The sequence below is a fragment of the Lissotriton vulgaris genome, chromosome 1_2 (genome assembly GCF_964263255.1).
Source record: "Lissotriton vulgaris chromosome 1_2, aLisVul1.2, whole genome shotgun sequence".
In the NCBI taxonomy this organism is placed as follows: domain Eukaryota; kingdom Metazoa; phylum Chordata; class Amphibia; order Caudata; family Salamandridae; genus Lissotriton; species Lissotriton vulgaris.
The window spans coordinates 73969299-73985029 of NC_141686.1; the positions used below are offsets into that span (position 1 = coordinate 73969299).

At 46.4% G+C, this 15731-nt stretch overlaps 1 protein-coding gene across 1 annotated transcript in view; it reads right to left on the reverse strand.

Annotated features, from left to right (window-relative positions):
* The window catches only part of LOC147733934 (sodium- and chloride-dependent GABA transporter 2-like), a 1073416-nt gene that overhangs the window by 929095 nt on the left and 128590 nt on the right, over nt 1-15731 (reverse strand). The window contains exon 4 of the mRNA XM_086952829.1: nt 14668-14809. Coding sequence (XP_086808955.1) covers nt 14668-14809 — 142 coding nt within the window. The remainder of the gene's footprint in view (nt 1-14667; nt 14810-15731) is intronic.

Here is a 15731-nt window from a genome sequence, read left to right on the forward strand (position 1 = left end):
TCCTGCAAAGAGCGAGGAGAACGTTGTTCAGGAAAATGAAACCTATCAGGTGACTTAATAATACTGCAGTCGTGCAAATCATATTTACGCTCTACAGGGGCAGGTGTAGGTGAAACAGGACGGGAACCCTGTTTCTGCTGCTGTTACTTCCCCTGTTGTTTGCATACTTCAATTTTGTTTCTGAACCTTGGGGCAGTCATCTTTATCGAACGACCCTTGCTGAGTCTGCTGTTGCTTTTTTTTCTTCACGAAAGACCTAATACCTAAACTATTACGGCCCACGGTCTTATAAGCCTCGGTAATAATTTTCGGCAACTGACGGGGTTTGCCGGCATTGGGGACCTCGCGAAGAGCATTAGCGACTTGGAAACTTACAGCATCCCCCTTGACATTAGTAAGGACGAGAACAGGTACCATATCAAATGCTCCCACGAGGCGCATTCCCAACTCCACTGCTGCCTCTGGTCCATGCTCATCTTGAACACGCTTGATCACAGTGGGCAAGACAGTCATTGACAGGGTGCCAAAGCACTTAGTATAGACTGCTGCAAAAATCACTCCCCATGTTGTACACTCAGTTACGTCAGGCACTAAGTCTTTCTGCAAACTCACGGTGAAATTCTGTGTTTCTCAAGAGGATTAGTATTCGGGAACACAGCTTCCAGTTGGTCAAATGTTTGGGCAAGCCAGAAAGGCATTTCTTCCTTATCTTGGGGACGCTTGCCCATGACCACATTAACCATGACGGGACTAAGTTTGAGTCCGCCACCACCAAGTGGATGTGCTGCACCATCCGTGGCCCCACGAGTAATCTAGTGTGCCAGACCCCCAATAACTGCAACCGAAGAGGCATATAGGGGTCTCAGTTGTTGGGCTGTCAAAGCACCCGCCTGGGGATGCGGAGTGTAAGCAGCCAACACAGGCCAAGTAGCACCTGGAATGGACAACAGTCCTTGTCTGACCACTGTAACAACGTGTGGGTGGGCACCAGTACATCAAACGGCATGCTGCCAAACAGAAATCAGAATTTCTACTGTCCGAAATGAAGCGTACACTGCAGGAGCATCAGCGGGGGTGTAAGTGTGAAAAATACCAGAATTAGCATCCACCGCCGGAATTGTGACCCATGAGTAATGCAACTCAAACGGCTACGCCACGTCAGCAGAGAGTACAAAAACCACCACCTGTCCCTCTAGAGAAACAAGGTATTCCTGCAAACGATTACGCACAGCTACACAACTGTGTGCCGGGATATCAACCACAGCCATATCGAAACAGTAACAGAAAAGTACAATACAATACTATAACACACAACTGGGTAGTAATTCAAAGAGTAAACATTTGAGAAGTAACAAGCTTGAAATAACCTATGCAAATATAGGTAGTTTTTTTTATCCATCACTACCATCAACCGGAAACGATTGTGAGGGGGTTGTGGACTGATATAAGTACTACTCACAATAAGACCACACTCGATGGCATCACCATGTATTAGGGATTCTGAGCAACACAGAACTGTACACGGAGACTTAGGATCTCAGTGAATTAGGGTGTGCCAAAACTCACCTTAGTACCCAAAATCCCCTACCAGACTAGCAATCAGTATCACATTAGCTCTTCGTCCTATAGCAAAGAAACCAACGATTAGACAACCTAGAATATGTGACTTAGGACCATCTCCGGAATGGTGGGAAGTGAGAACACTCTTTTGTTATAAGTTCATACCAGTCCACAACAGGAGTAAAATAGAGACACGGTAGGTTAAAATGTTTATTTTAACGATGTGATCTCAAGCGCAGTATTTTAATCAACATAAGCATACATATGATTAAGAATAATAGGGTCAGCATGGTTACAATTCCATAAAATACAAAAGGAGGAATCATATTACAATGATAGTGCATACAGGTGATAAAAGCGCCTATATAAAGCACCCTCCCTACATAGGAACTATGTATTATATAACTATAGAAGGTCTCTGGAGTTTTCCTAGAGGGACCCCATTTACCTGTCCGCTCAGTAAGTGTAAATTACTGGCCCGAATCACAGAATGAACTTAAGACTCAATCCTAAACTTAGTACTATTTTGCTATTCACAGAATGCACTTACTACTTTTGGCATTCACAGAATGAACTTACTACTTTTGGTATTCACAGAAGTTAGGATTTTGTCTTAAGTCTGTCTTAAGTCTGTCAAGTTCTGTCTTAAGTTTGTCTTAAGACAAACTTAAGACAAAATCCTAACTTCTCTGAATACCAAAAGTAGTAAGTTCATTCTGTGAATGCCAAAAGTAGTAAGTGCATTCTGTGAATACCAAAATAGTAGTAAGTTTAGGATTGAGTCTTAAGTTCATTCTGTGAATCAGGCCCTACATCAGGATCAGTTAGTCTCCCTGCATGCCTTGAATCTTCCAAGTGTGTTCAATTCTGGCAAGTGTGCTATGATAAAGGCGCCAGAATCCTACTCAGCTTGCAGCTGCCAAATTGTTGTGTCTAGAATGTGTTACACGGACACGGCGATAAACAGGCTCGCACGTTATGATACCCTTGGCAGCTCAGAACTCAGTGTACAGACTGGGGGCACGATGTATGTCTAAAGATGTCGAAAAACAAACCTTTTCTTATGTATAGACCTTTGTGAAAGCTCACTCCGCCAAAAAAGCTAAGCAGTGTTGTGTGCAAAAAAGCAGCAAAGGGAAAAATGGCGTTTAAACTCCTAATAAGCCATGCTAACTTAACATGCACGCATAAAGAGTCCCATAAACCACACTACAGGGGAGCCTGAAGGCCCACGTGGTCGCTGGTGGCTCCCCGCCTCCTGCCAGAACCAGCATTGCTTTGAGACCAGGGAAGCTGCTAACATGCAGTTCCCTGGGTCTCAAAGCAATGTGTTTTTTTCCCTGCTCGCTTGTCAGTGATGGAGAAATGGTGCGTGTCCTGCAGTGATTTGCCATTGTTTTCCTATTTATTAGGAAGGGGAGACACATTGCACCCCTTCCCAGGACTATTTTGGGCAACGGGGACCCATCCCCGGGTATCGCCTCTTTTAAAAAAAAATAACTTTTACAAAAAAAAGGAACGGACTGTACGCCACCCGCCTCCCTGGAGAACCCATCCCGATGCCCAACCTTTTATATTTTTTCATATAATTTAACGGGGGGCGCAAGTGGCCCTCCTCCCGGGCCACTTCCAGCCTCAGGAACCCTATCTTCCAAGGCCTGCCCCAATTTTAAAAAAGGGAGGGGGCCACATGGCACCCTCACCAGGCCATTTTTAGCCCCAGGGACTCCATATCCTGGGGCCTGGCCTGTAGTGTGGGTGCCCTGGTCCCACTCAGAGCACCCACATTTTCAACATTGGGGACCGTGGGGGGGGAGCCTGAAGGCCCACGTGGTCCCTGGTGGCTCCCCGCCTCCTGCCTGAACCAACATTGCTTTGAGACCATGGAAGCTGCTAATATGCAGCTCCCTGGGTCTCAAAGCAATGTGTCTGTTTCCTTGCTCGCTTGGCAGTGGACAGGGAAACAGTTATGCTCTGCTTTCAGCAAGCATGTGTATTTTTTGCTCATGCTTGCTGAAAGCGGAGCAGGTTTGCTAAGGCTTGGCCAGAGCAGTTCCCTCCAAGCCATTGCAAACTGCAATGTCTCAGGACATTGCTATTAACCAGCCCTGGGGACCGCCACCTGCCAGGTCCGGTTCAAGCAATGTCCTGGTAGAGCTCCATTGTTTATTGAGCCGCGGTGAGGTGGTGGTTATCTGGGCAATGTGGCCGCCCTATTTAATTTAAAAGATTTGACCAGGGAGTCCTCCCCGCATTTGTCTCATTTAGCCATTGGAGATGGCAGTCCCCAGGGCTACCGGGCGGCTGTGTAGGCCCCATGAATCAGTTTTCACATCTTTGCCAAGGGGAGTTTGTGGTCCCTCGAGCACAGTAATGCCTCATGGGCATCCCCCGCATTACTATGAAAACTTTCCCCCAGGGGCCTATAGTTGATAAGTGTGGGATGCCACACTTAGTTTTTTTTCTATTTTGGTGGGATTCACGGATCCAGTGCTACTCCCACCTAATTTTGTTTTTATGATTTTCCGGCATTGGGGGGTCCCAGTGGGATTTCCAAAGAGGTCTAGGGGGTCAGGGTGTTTCTACACTGCCCCCTTTTCTTTATTTTTTGCACATTCTGACTCAGTTCAACCAGATCTCAGCACAAGATCGGAAGAGATTGTGGATCCCTTTGTCCATATATGCACAACTGGAAATTTCTTTAAAATTCTCAGCAACTACTAAAATACACCAAATCACAAAAGGCACTTCCTTGAACCAACAAACATCAACCTTCCTGTCAAATTTGGCGTAAATCCATTTAGCAGTTTGGGCTGTAGCCATGTCTAAAAGATGGTGGAAACGTGCTTTTACGCACTTCCTGGATCTCAGCCCCTGCTTGACGAATCACCCCAAAACTTTCATGCCAGCTTCTGAAGGGAGTAGAAAATTTTGTGAAGATTAATCAGATTCGCAAAAAAAGAGGGGGTGCGGCCAACTGCCGAGCATGATGGTCGCCTCTTAGTGGAGCTCTGGACCCGGGCGGCAATTATCCTGTTTATTAGCCGTTATTAGGAATGTTACCTGACTACTGGGACTGGGAGCCGCAGTATCAACCTGTTGCTGAGAATCGGAGCCGCGTTTGACCTTGGGGCAACCCTTCGCTGTTTGGCCTGCAGGTCGGAGGAGTGTCGAGGTGAACCGGGCTGGTGTGATTGCACGGCTTGCTGAACGACATGCGCAACTGAGAGGGGATTGGCGGAGCCGCTGTTGAGAGCTCTTGAAGGAGCTGAGAATGCCCGACTGGGCTGTGTACAGACATCGATGCAAGGCCTGAGACCAACACACACAGGAGGATGAGCGCCGGCGGATGCGGTGAGCACAGTGCAGGCCTCAGCCATGCGAGAGCTGGGGATGCAGCGCGGCCTACACAGACCAACTTCAAATAACGCAGCCAGGCAAAGCCATCCATCCACCTGGTGGATAGAAGTGAAGGGCAGGTGAGGGTTTCAACTACTGGCCTGCAGGGGCGAGGACACTGCCTATTCTGCAGGTGGATTCAAGAGGCAATAGCACAGCAGGGGCTCCAGCAGTAGGCCCGGACCACCTGGGGGTGCGAGATTGCGGCAGCACTGCAACAGATGGAGGTGAACAGACCAGTGCAGAGAGTCTGGCAGTAGTACATGCTGTGCTGCAGAGTTTGTGGTGACAGAGCACACAGGAGACTGTTCTGGAGAGTGCACGCAAGCAGAGATAGGTCTGAAGTGATTCCACCCCACTGCCTCCATGTCATGGTCTAGACATGCACAATCATACAACGACATGTGGCTGTAAAAGGGGTAAGCTGAGCACAGTACTGGGCAACGAAGACAAGGACAGGGGCTTGTCGGCTGGGGTCTGCAGGCGAGGTGCATGCACTACTTTGGGATGGACGACGGTCCCGGCTGGGACAGCTGCACAGCGGGGGGTCTGGAAGAGGCGGCTGGTGGGGCATGTGATTGGTCCAGCAGAGGCAAAGTGTGAAACTTCCTAGCTACAGCAGGGGGCAAGGCCCCTGGCACTCCTGCGATGGGGCGATTGAAAGACAGGCAGCAAGACAGTGATGCTGGCATTGACGACGTCCCAGACACGGCAGCATCTATGGACGCCTCCCAACAGGCCAGCTGTATACCACCTACTAATGCAGATGAGACAGCGACAAGCTGGACTTAATTTTACAGGAAGTGAGGGACTCTCTGTAAGCTATAGAAACACAAATAGGCGCCCTCACGACAGGTCTGTCGCTACTCTGATTCGACCCTGCCAAACTCGCCGATCAGGTGAAGGACCACGCGACAGAGCTGGATGTACTATCCCCTCAGCAGACCCAGAACACCGCCCATATTAAGCAATTGCAGACCCAAGTTGCCACCCTGATGGAGCGAGTGGAGGATGCAGAAGGGAGAGTGCGGAGAAACAATACCCACGTCATTGATGTGCCAGAGAGAAGTGAATGGACTGACACTGCCCGATACATTGAGAAATGGCTCAAGGAACACGTCACTTCTGAGGGTCTTTCAGATCAATACAGCATTGAGCTGGCACACAGGATTTTTATGGGCCGCCTGAAACCGGGGGCTCCACTGCAACCCCTAACAATTAAACTGCTCAACTCTAGAGACCGGGATGTGCTGTTGCAGAATTCGAGAGAAGTGGCGCAAATCAGATTTGAGAACACTAAGGTCTCGATATATCTAGACTACACAATGCTGGTGCAGAAGCAACGCTCCTCCTTCCTGTCATTTAAAAAGAAACTGCGGGAATTGAATTTACAATACTCCCTCCTCTTCCCAGCACGGCTACGGATCATCCACGAACGAAAGACATATTTCTTCAAAAGTCCTGCGATGTGGATGAATGGCTGGAGGTGATGGAACCAGACAGACAATCGAGAACAGCCTCACAGACCTCGACTTCCACAGCGCGTGATGGTCGACCGACAGGACAAGGCAGGTCGGCAGATTGCGCAAAAGAAATACGCAGCTCCGGCCGATGACCCAGCAGATGCAGAATGACAAGGAGACAGCGATCCTTGCGGTTTCATCTTTCCGAACTACAACACAGATAGGTGACTTGACCACCTCAGAAATGGACACTCAAAGATCGGACTCAGAGGGGAGCATGGCCCTGTTTCCCTCTGTGACCCCGCAGATGGCGGATGAACTGATTCCCTAGCAGGTTGGACTGCACTGGGACCCCGTATCTGATCGGAACAGTAGCATATACAGTTGTTCTTTCCTTAATATCATAGGTGTTTCTAACTGCATTGAATTGATTGAGTATGCTGCCCGGGGAACGTTGGACTACTATTGGTGTAGGTCTGGCCACGTACCCCAAACTGCGAAAGCTCTGTTTGGATGCTATTTTGGTTTCTATGTTCTTTGTGTAGTTGGGTGGTCCGGTATAGTTCCACGACTGGACCGAGTATTGGGTGTTAACGGGGTGGGAAAAAGTCCTGGGTTGCGTTATCTCGTAGGTTGGCTCGGCACTACGCATGCTATGACCGCCGCATGGCGGCCAAATAAGGATACGCGATGCACATGCAGAATACATACACCATGATAATGTGGAATGGTCGGGCCTGGGCTCAGTTCAGAAGCGCCATAGGAGACATGCACAGCTACAGAGGCGCAGGGCGCAGATAGTGTACCTTCAAGAGTCCCATATGGTTGAGCAGGAAGTTTGGGAAACTTCGTTAAAAGTGGAAGGGACAGGTTTTGTCTACCACATGTTTGGGGTTTGCGCGTGGTGCTACAATATGGATCAGGCATGGAGTGCCCTTTTCGTCAGTAGAGCAAAGAGTGGATCAGCAGGGGAGGTGTGTTTGGTGCGGGGTACCCTAGATGAACAGCCCATAGTCCTGGGTTCTATATATGCGCCAAACACAGAGCAGGAGAAATTCCTGGGTGCGCTGTCTGTTGCCCTGGCGGGTTGGGAGAGTTACCCGTGGATAATTGGTGGAGATTGTAATGCTGTGATGAATGTTGCACTAGATAAGTCACACCCTCCCCTCTATGGAACAGGGGTCTGTAAACAGGGGAGTGCGCTATGTGGATGGGCAGAGGGCTGGGGGCTGTGTGACGTATGGAGGATGAGGCACCTAACACACAGGGAGTACTCCTTCTACTCACCAGTGCACACGCTACACATGCTACACACGCAAATTAATAGGATGTACTGTTCAAATGCAGGTGATAAATACTACATATTTGGCGAATTCCTTCTCATACCACAACCTATTAGAAATTGTGATTGGATGGAGCAGAGTACCCACCCAAGTACCAACATGGCGGTTATGGCCTCAAATGCTAGAAGACTCTGTGTTCCGCACCACTATATCAGACACTATCCAGCAGTATTTTACTGAAAATAGCAACACAGCGTCTACTAGATTAATCGAGTGGGACGCCTTTAAAACGGTGGTCCGCGGGTGGGTGATAGGGGTAGCGACAGGTGCATGACAGGAGGTTCAAAAGCCCCTAGTGGAGGTGGAGGAGAGGCTAAACAAGCTAGGGCAGGAAGCTGTGCTGCACGCCGACAAGCGGGCACCCCTGCAGGAGGCTAGAATTATACACGCTAAACTACTGAAGTCTCTACGTGTTACAGACCATCAAAGATATACGCAATTGAGTCACACAGAGGCAGACAAGGCGTGGACCCTGCTGGCAAAACTGCTACGAGACGACCCCCCTACTGTTGTCATTCATGAAGTTAATACCATTGCTGGAGATGCAGTGTCCTCCCAGGGAGAAATCAATGAGGCCTTCAGGCAGTACCACGCTGCACTTTATAGTGAGCCCGGGGAAGTAATGAGCACACGCATGGAAGAGTTTTTATCCACAACACAATGCCCCCAGCTGTCGGCAGACGCACAGAAAGGGTTACTAGGCCCCATCACGAAGTCAGATATTAAATCCGCCATTTAGGGCCTTCCCCGAAACAAAACCCAAGGGATGGATGGCCTGCCAGCTGAATTTTATGCAACCTACGGGGATCTTCTTGTGCCCCACCTGGAAATTTTATATAAAGAGGCACTGGAGAAGGGCTCTCCGCCCCTCACCACGGTGCAGGAGCTGGTGGTGTCGCTCCAGAAACCGGGCAGGGATCCCACTGACATGGCCAGCTACCGTCCACTGTCCTTGTTAATGACAGAGTATAAGATACTTAGCAAAGTCCTGGCTAATAGACTCCTGCCGACCCTGCATAAACAGATTCATATGGATCAAATGGGTTTTCTGTCTGTGTGGAGCACATCATTGAACATTAGGAAACTACATTACCTGCTCGCAGAAGCCCCGAGTCGATATGACTATGCAGGTTGTATCTCACCAGACATGCGTCAAGCGTTCAACTCCATTAAATGGGACTAAATATTCAGGGCCCTAGGGAAATTCGGACTGCCGGAAGAGTATGTCAGGTGGATCCGCCTCTTTGACAATGCCTAGAGCGTAGATGGGTGGGCACATATCGGCAAAATATCAGGTACATAGGGGAACGAGACAGGGGTGCCCGCTTTCGCCGCTTATTTTTATATTAGCACTCGAACCTTTGACGTTGAAGATTAGGGCGGAGTTAGTTGACAGATGGATTACAGTGGGAAACACCACGCACTTACTGTCGGCATATCCAGAAGATATTATCCTATATCTGCGTGACCCCAACACCCCTATGGACACCATAGCTGCAATGTTTGAATGTTTTGAGCGGCTGTCAGGTCTTGCTATTAATCCAGCGAAATCGACAGTATTCTACTTTGAGGAGCAGACGCCATTATTGGACTTTTCATTTGGCACAATACAGTTCAAGGTTGCACCGCACATGTTTAAATATTTTAGCATCCACATTTATCAGATCCAGGCAGATATGCTAGAAGGCAACCCGAACAGAGCCCTGAGAGCACTACAATGCAGCATTACGTTTTGGACCACATTACCACTGTCAGTAGCGGGTAGGGCAGCAATTGCAAAAATGGTTGTCCTCCCGAGACTTCTTTATTATTTTAGAAACATACAGCTTATGCTCCCGGGTACCACTTTTAAATTAATGAACAAGTTACATACTGAACTTATCTGGGGGATGGGTAGGCGGAGGATTAGCTTAAAGAAGCTGCTGCGTAGTACTTCTGGGGGCAGCCTGGGAGTACCTAATTTCCGAGCGTATTTCTACGCTTGTCAACTGCAGTGGCTGTCCTTCTGCAGGGTTTAACCTACACAAGATATGGATGACTGAGCAAGATGTAGGGCGAGGAGCGCTACACACCTTATTGATGCCGCATAGCAAGATCCAGCGGGACCTCCCCCTTCTGCTACGCACGGCGTTGCAATGTTGGAGGGCAGCCCTACAATACACTAGTTCATCCCCTGCATATGCCGGGAATATAACTCTGCTGGGTATACCTTTACAAGACGGACAACTGGCCACATGCAGACTTGCACCTTGGTTGGATGTGGCGGTTCCTACGGTGGCGGACCTCTTCGGAGAGGGGGTGCTATTGGATCACGACAATTTTGTATGGGAAACCGGAGCGCCGGCCCATTTATACCTCCTACATGCAGCTCTATTGCAATATGTTCGACCGCATTCGGCCCCACAAAGGCATGAGCCCCCAACAAAGGATCTGGTTAAAACACTATATTATATGGGGAGGGCCGGCACCTCATTAAGTGGCTATATATAAGGCTGCGTTCCCACACACAATTAGACCTGACACCGCTACACACTGCCTGGGAGGGTGACATTGGTAGAGCCCTTGAGGATAAAGAATGGGAGAGCGTAATGGAAACCCCACAAAGGTATCGCAGAATGCGTGATTCAAGTACATTCAAACTATGATTTTACACAGGGCGTACCTTACCCCACACAAACTAGACAAGATGTACCCAACAACGCAATACCACTGCCCCAGATGCAGGGTAGAGGGAGCGGACCTAGTGCACACAATCTGGTCATGTCAATGGATAGGAGGGTATTGGGACTCGGTCAGATGCCACAACGTGGAGATCACACACAGGGAGATACCTGATACAGTCTAGGGCTGTATCCTGGGGTTAAGAACAGGAACTTCCAAATTTAAAGTGCAATATAAGTTTGTAAACTTGGCGCTCCTGTTGGCAGTGCAGGCGATCACCATGAGGTGGAAATCCAAAATGCCACCCACAACATACGCATGGCATAATGAATTGGTGCGCTGGGGGGGCAGAGAGTGCGGAGTTGAGACGAGAGGAGGTGATGGAGCTACGAAAGAACCGGATTGCCATGGAATGGGATGTCATGCTGGAAACGTGTAGGTCCTTGTAAATAGATTTTGCTACTACAGTTCATAACACATAAAGGATTGAATGAAACTGGGACTCGGACCGACACGTATAGGGGAGTAGGCAGCATGCAAAGTGTATGATATAGGATGCAATTATGTAAGTGCTGAAGACAGATACTAGGGGGTTTGGTATGGACTCAGGACGAGAGGGAGTGGGGAAGGTGCAGTTTAGTTATGGGTTTGTGTATTATTTGCTGAGATGTGGAAATGGTATAACCAAATGTAGGAGTGCAGAACAGATGTGAAAAGTAAAAATTATGTTATATCATGGTAGAGCGGAGTTGTCAAAAGCTACGTTGTATGGAAGCAGAAAGTGTATAACATTGTAGAAATTCATGTATATCATTATAGGACAATGAGTGGGACATGTTGGAGCCTGTTGTAAGTAATACTGTGAGACATTTGTTGGAATAGTTATGCAATCTTATACCACTATATGGAATGTGTAAACTTGAAAAGTCAATAAAAATATGTTTAAAAAAAAACAAAACTCGCAAAACAAAAAACTTTTTTCCTATGGAAACTCGGTCCAAATTATAACTACCTACTGGTGACCACATACTGATAGCTCGCTAACATTGAAGCAGTGCTTTGTCAATGATTAATAAAACACACAAATATAGTGATTTGTAGCTAAATACATTAGCCGTTGGTTTGAAGAAACTGGGCCCGATTCACAGAACTAACTTAAGACAAATTCCTAAACTTACTACTTTTGGTACTCACAGAAGTTAGGATTTTGTCTTAAGTTTGTCTTAAGACAAACTTAAGACAGACTTAAGACAAACTTAAGACACAATCCTAACTTAAGTCTGTCTTAAGTCTGTCTTAAGACAAAATCCTAACTTCTGTGAATACCAAAAGTAGTAAGTTTAGGATTTTGTCTTAAGTTAGTTCTGTGAATCGCGCCCTCTGTTTTTAAACTAGAAAGTGTTTTGGGCTAGTAATAAATGTCACTAGTCTAATGTATCCAAAGTACAGGTCCATAAGTATAGGTACATATTCTTAAGGTCACAGGTTTGAATCCTAAGAGGCCCACTCAGTAGAATTGACTACCATTGCAGTGGAAACAAACTTAACACAGAAAAGCCCAAGTTTGCTCCTTCTCTGTTTGCTTTGGCTCCCAGACCAGTTAGTTATAATGCTTCCTCAGTATAGAGAGTTCAGCCCTACACTGGTCAGCCTCGTGATTTGATATGGATATACTTTTTTTCTTTTCTCATTTTGCGGGGAGACCCCATACCAGGATTTAGTTCCTTTCGAAAGAGGGCTTTTGCTATTGCAAGGCTTAGTAGTGGTGTTCATTCAAATTCTAAATTTACAATTGCAGTAGACCAAGTTAGGTGGCTGAGTGGGTTAATATCGAGGGCGGCGAGCCTGCTGTGAAAAGTGTGGAGGAGATGCAACTAAGTGGGCCCTAAAAACCTTCTACTGCTTCTGGGCCTGGGGTGAATGCACGGGGCACATGTTGTGTCCCCCTACAATTGGACTCCCATTTCTGCACGGTGTGGTATGCATGACATGATGCATGCAACACCACGCATGAATGCGTTGCATGTGCTTTCACAGTGGCAGTCTGCTCTTAAGGGTCACCTATGAGCCTAACACAGTCAGTGCCATGAGACCGCTGCAGTAACACCTGCCCACCCAGGATTCAACTCAGAACACGGCAGGCAGGTGCACCATGGGCAAGGTGGTCCTCCTGCCAGGACAGAGGTGCTGGTGCTGCAGGAGGACTGCCAAACTCCTAATCAACCCCTTAGATTGAAATCTCCAGTGATGCTGAATGTGTCAGGGTTAACCAAATGGTTTCCTGTATATATATTCAGAGATATCCCACTCTCTTTTGGGAGTATTTCGACCTGTCTTCAAATATGCACACACAAAGCTATAAAAATTTGAGACTTGTCTTATTTGGGATTGATGGCAATATGCCCAGCAGCCATTATTTCTCGATATTTATGCTTTCTATTTTAAAATTCATAGTTGTTCGGCACAAAAACGAGAGCCCTCCTGCTGGTCTCTCTTTAGTTGCCCTCTTGACCACTGGTATAAACTATAGTTCGTAACCAGCAAGGAGGGTTGACTCAATTCTCCTTACCTCTTGCAGGTAAATCAGATCAAATTGCAAATGGACAGATAATAGCATCATCTTGCGTATTCAATTGATTCCACCCCACTATGTTCCAAGAAAAGACCTTGATATGATCGATTTCCAAATATGAGTGGTCGGCTTGTAATTTTGCGTTGTCAAACTGAGGGACAAAGCTGACCAAAGAGCCTCTGCCACTAAGGTGTCGATGACCATTAGCCAAAGTATCGGAAAGCCAGGACCAGTCTTACTTTCAAGTCCCAGAGGCATTCTTAGGCAGCAAGACCTTTTTTCCTGATGTCTAATATTGACAATAATTTTATATAAACCCAATAGAACTAGTGCCCTCCAGTGCTCTGTGAGCTTGTGGACTTTGATACTGGCTGCCACTTGGCGCTTGGCAGTGTATATTAGTTGGAACTATAATCTTAGCCTGATTTAATTTAGTGGTTGAATTTTAGGAGTAGCAATAACTTGCTTGGTGTAACATTGAAGTTGGAAGAATATCGTTCTGATTCCATTTGTTTAACTTCAATGCTTCATGCCAAGAAACCTGGTTATTGATCAAATATGGAGACTATCACTTCCTTAGAATATAAAGTTAACTTTGATGTCTCATTTAGTATGCCTTCTTTCCTTGTCAAGAAAACAATGTTACTGAGAGTCTGGGCAGATAACTTTGCAGTGTTTCGAAATGAATCCAGCAGCTTTAAAATATTGATACAATTAAAGTAATCTTTGGAATCATGTGATTTATATAGTAGCATGGGCCCTCATTAAGGGGATGTGCCATAAGCCATACTCTGTGTTGTGTAGCACACGCTATGCAATGCTCTTTTGACATCAAAAGTTTTCCCATATTATAGACTTCATGAAAACAATGTGTTGGTTACATCTCAAAACCTATAAAAACACTGAAAGTCAGCAATTATAGTTGGGTATGCCCCTTTGGAGGAATCACAAAATGACATAGTCAATGACAATGCATATTCCTTCAACAAGTACATCATCATTGTTTTCTAGAGGAGATAGGGCACATCAGGGCCTCACTATGCACTCTCTAATCAGGTATTTTTAGATCTACTGGCCCATCAAGATCCACATGACCATTTCCCCATAAATCCTTCAATCTCTCAAGATGCCATTTTTTCCGAGTTCAGGCCATAATGCCCATCTATCCACACCATCGTCAGGAACACACTGCTTCTTTCTCATGTGAAATTCCATCCCCATAGAGTGTTTTGACATCCCAACCCCAACAGGTTTCACGATGACCCCTCTCCTTCAAGTCTACCCTTTCATGTCCCCCATGGGCACTGCTTCCCAGATGTCCTCTTTCCTGCATCTGTACTTTGATACCTCCACTTCTCCATGTTCCTCTTCCCTATATAATGTTCGCTGAGCCACTCTACTCCATCAGAATCAAGTTCCAATGACCTACATCCCATCACTGTGTAACTGGAAATGAGAGAGTTATACGAAAGGAATCAGGAGATGTTTTCTCCATTTGCTTAGATTGAAGCGAGACCATATTGGGTGGGAGGTTGCTAAACTAACAATTGTGAGTTTCCCACCTACATCCAGTCTGTTGGCATGTATATAAAACTATATACATTGAAGTGGCTTTATAGCTACAAGTAGTAACAGTATAAAGGAGAAACAGTCATAGAAACATATTTACCTGTATTCCATTCATGACCACAGCTAGCCCAAGGGAGGTCTGTGGTGAATGAGCTGAAGAGGTAGAAAAAGGCCCAGGCAAGAATGATTATGTAGTATATATTCAGCAGCATGACAATCACCTGAGAGGCATATCCAATTCCAAGAAGAGAGGGAAAATGGTGTAAAGGTAAAGTATAGCCAAAGGAACCCAGGGAATGTCCTATAGTTTTGTGTTTGTTAACTCTATCAGCAGTGCTACAAGATGGGTTTAAGCTGCCTGGTAGCTACTGCCCACAGAGTTATCAATACCAGGTTTATCAGCAGGATGTATCAGAGAATTACAAGGTAAACCTTTTGGGTTCCATCAGAAATTGGGAATAGGATGCTGAATCAGAAACAGAGGCACAGATTTTAACATCATTCTTCATTTCCACTTCACATTTTTACCCAGATAATATGGCTGCTTCTGGGACAAACTTAAAAATGCAACCCAATCACACTGAAGGACAGCCAAAAAACATTTCAATCTCTTCCTCTAACTTTTCAGTATCAATATTCTGTATTGATTTCTTCCATTTATATAGCTCTTTCTCTTTAAAGTGGCGTAGTATATACTGTGTGTGCACGAACAAGGAATAATAGGGCTAATTTATAGATAGGTGGGCAGCCCGCTTCTCCATCAGGGAGACAGAGTAAAATACTCTGTCACCCTGACAGAGGTGCTGCCTGCCTAACTTCGAAATGATCGCCAAACTGGTGGTCATTTCTAAAGTATTAGCAGAATCCTCAATCATAGCAGGTCCTAACAATGCTGTTTACAGTTTGACGCAAGGCTCAATGAACATGACATGGCCCTGAACCAATATGTTTTATTTTTATTTTCAAAAAGAAAATCCCACAGTGGGCTTCTCTTTTTTTAAATAAAAAATAAAATGCTTTCCGCATTTAGCAGTTTTTACTACCTATTACTGTTAAGGCTTTCTTGGTGGTGATGGCCACCGAAAACTGACAACTAATTTGGCTCATCCGAATTTGGTGGGTGGAATTAGAAGTGTGCCTCTGACAGCCCTTACTCCTCAGGGC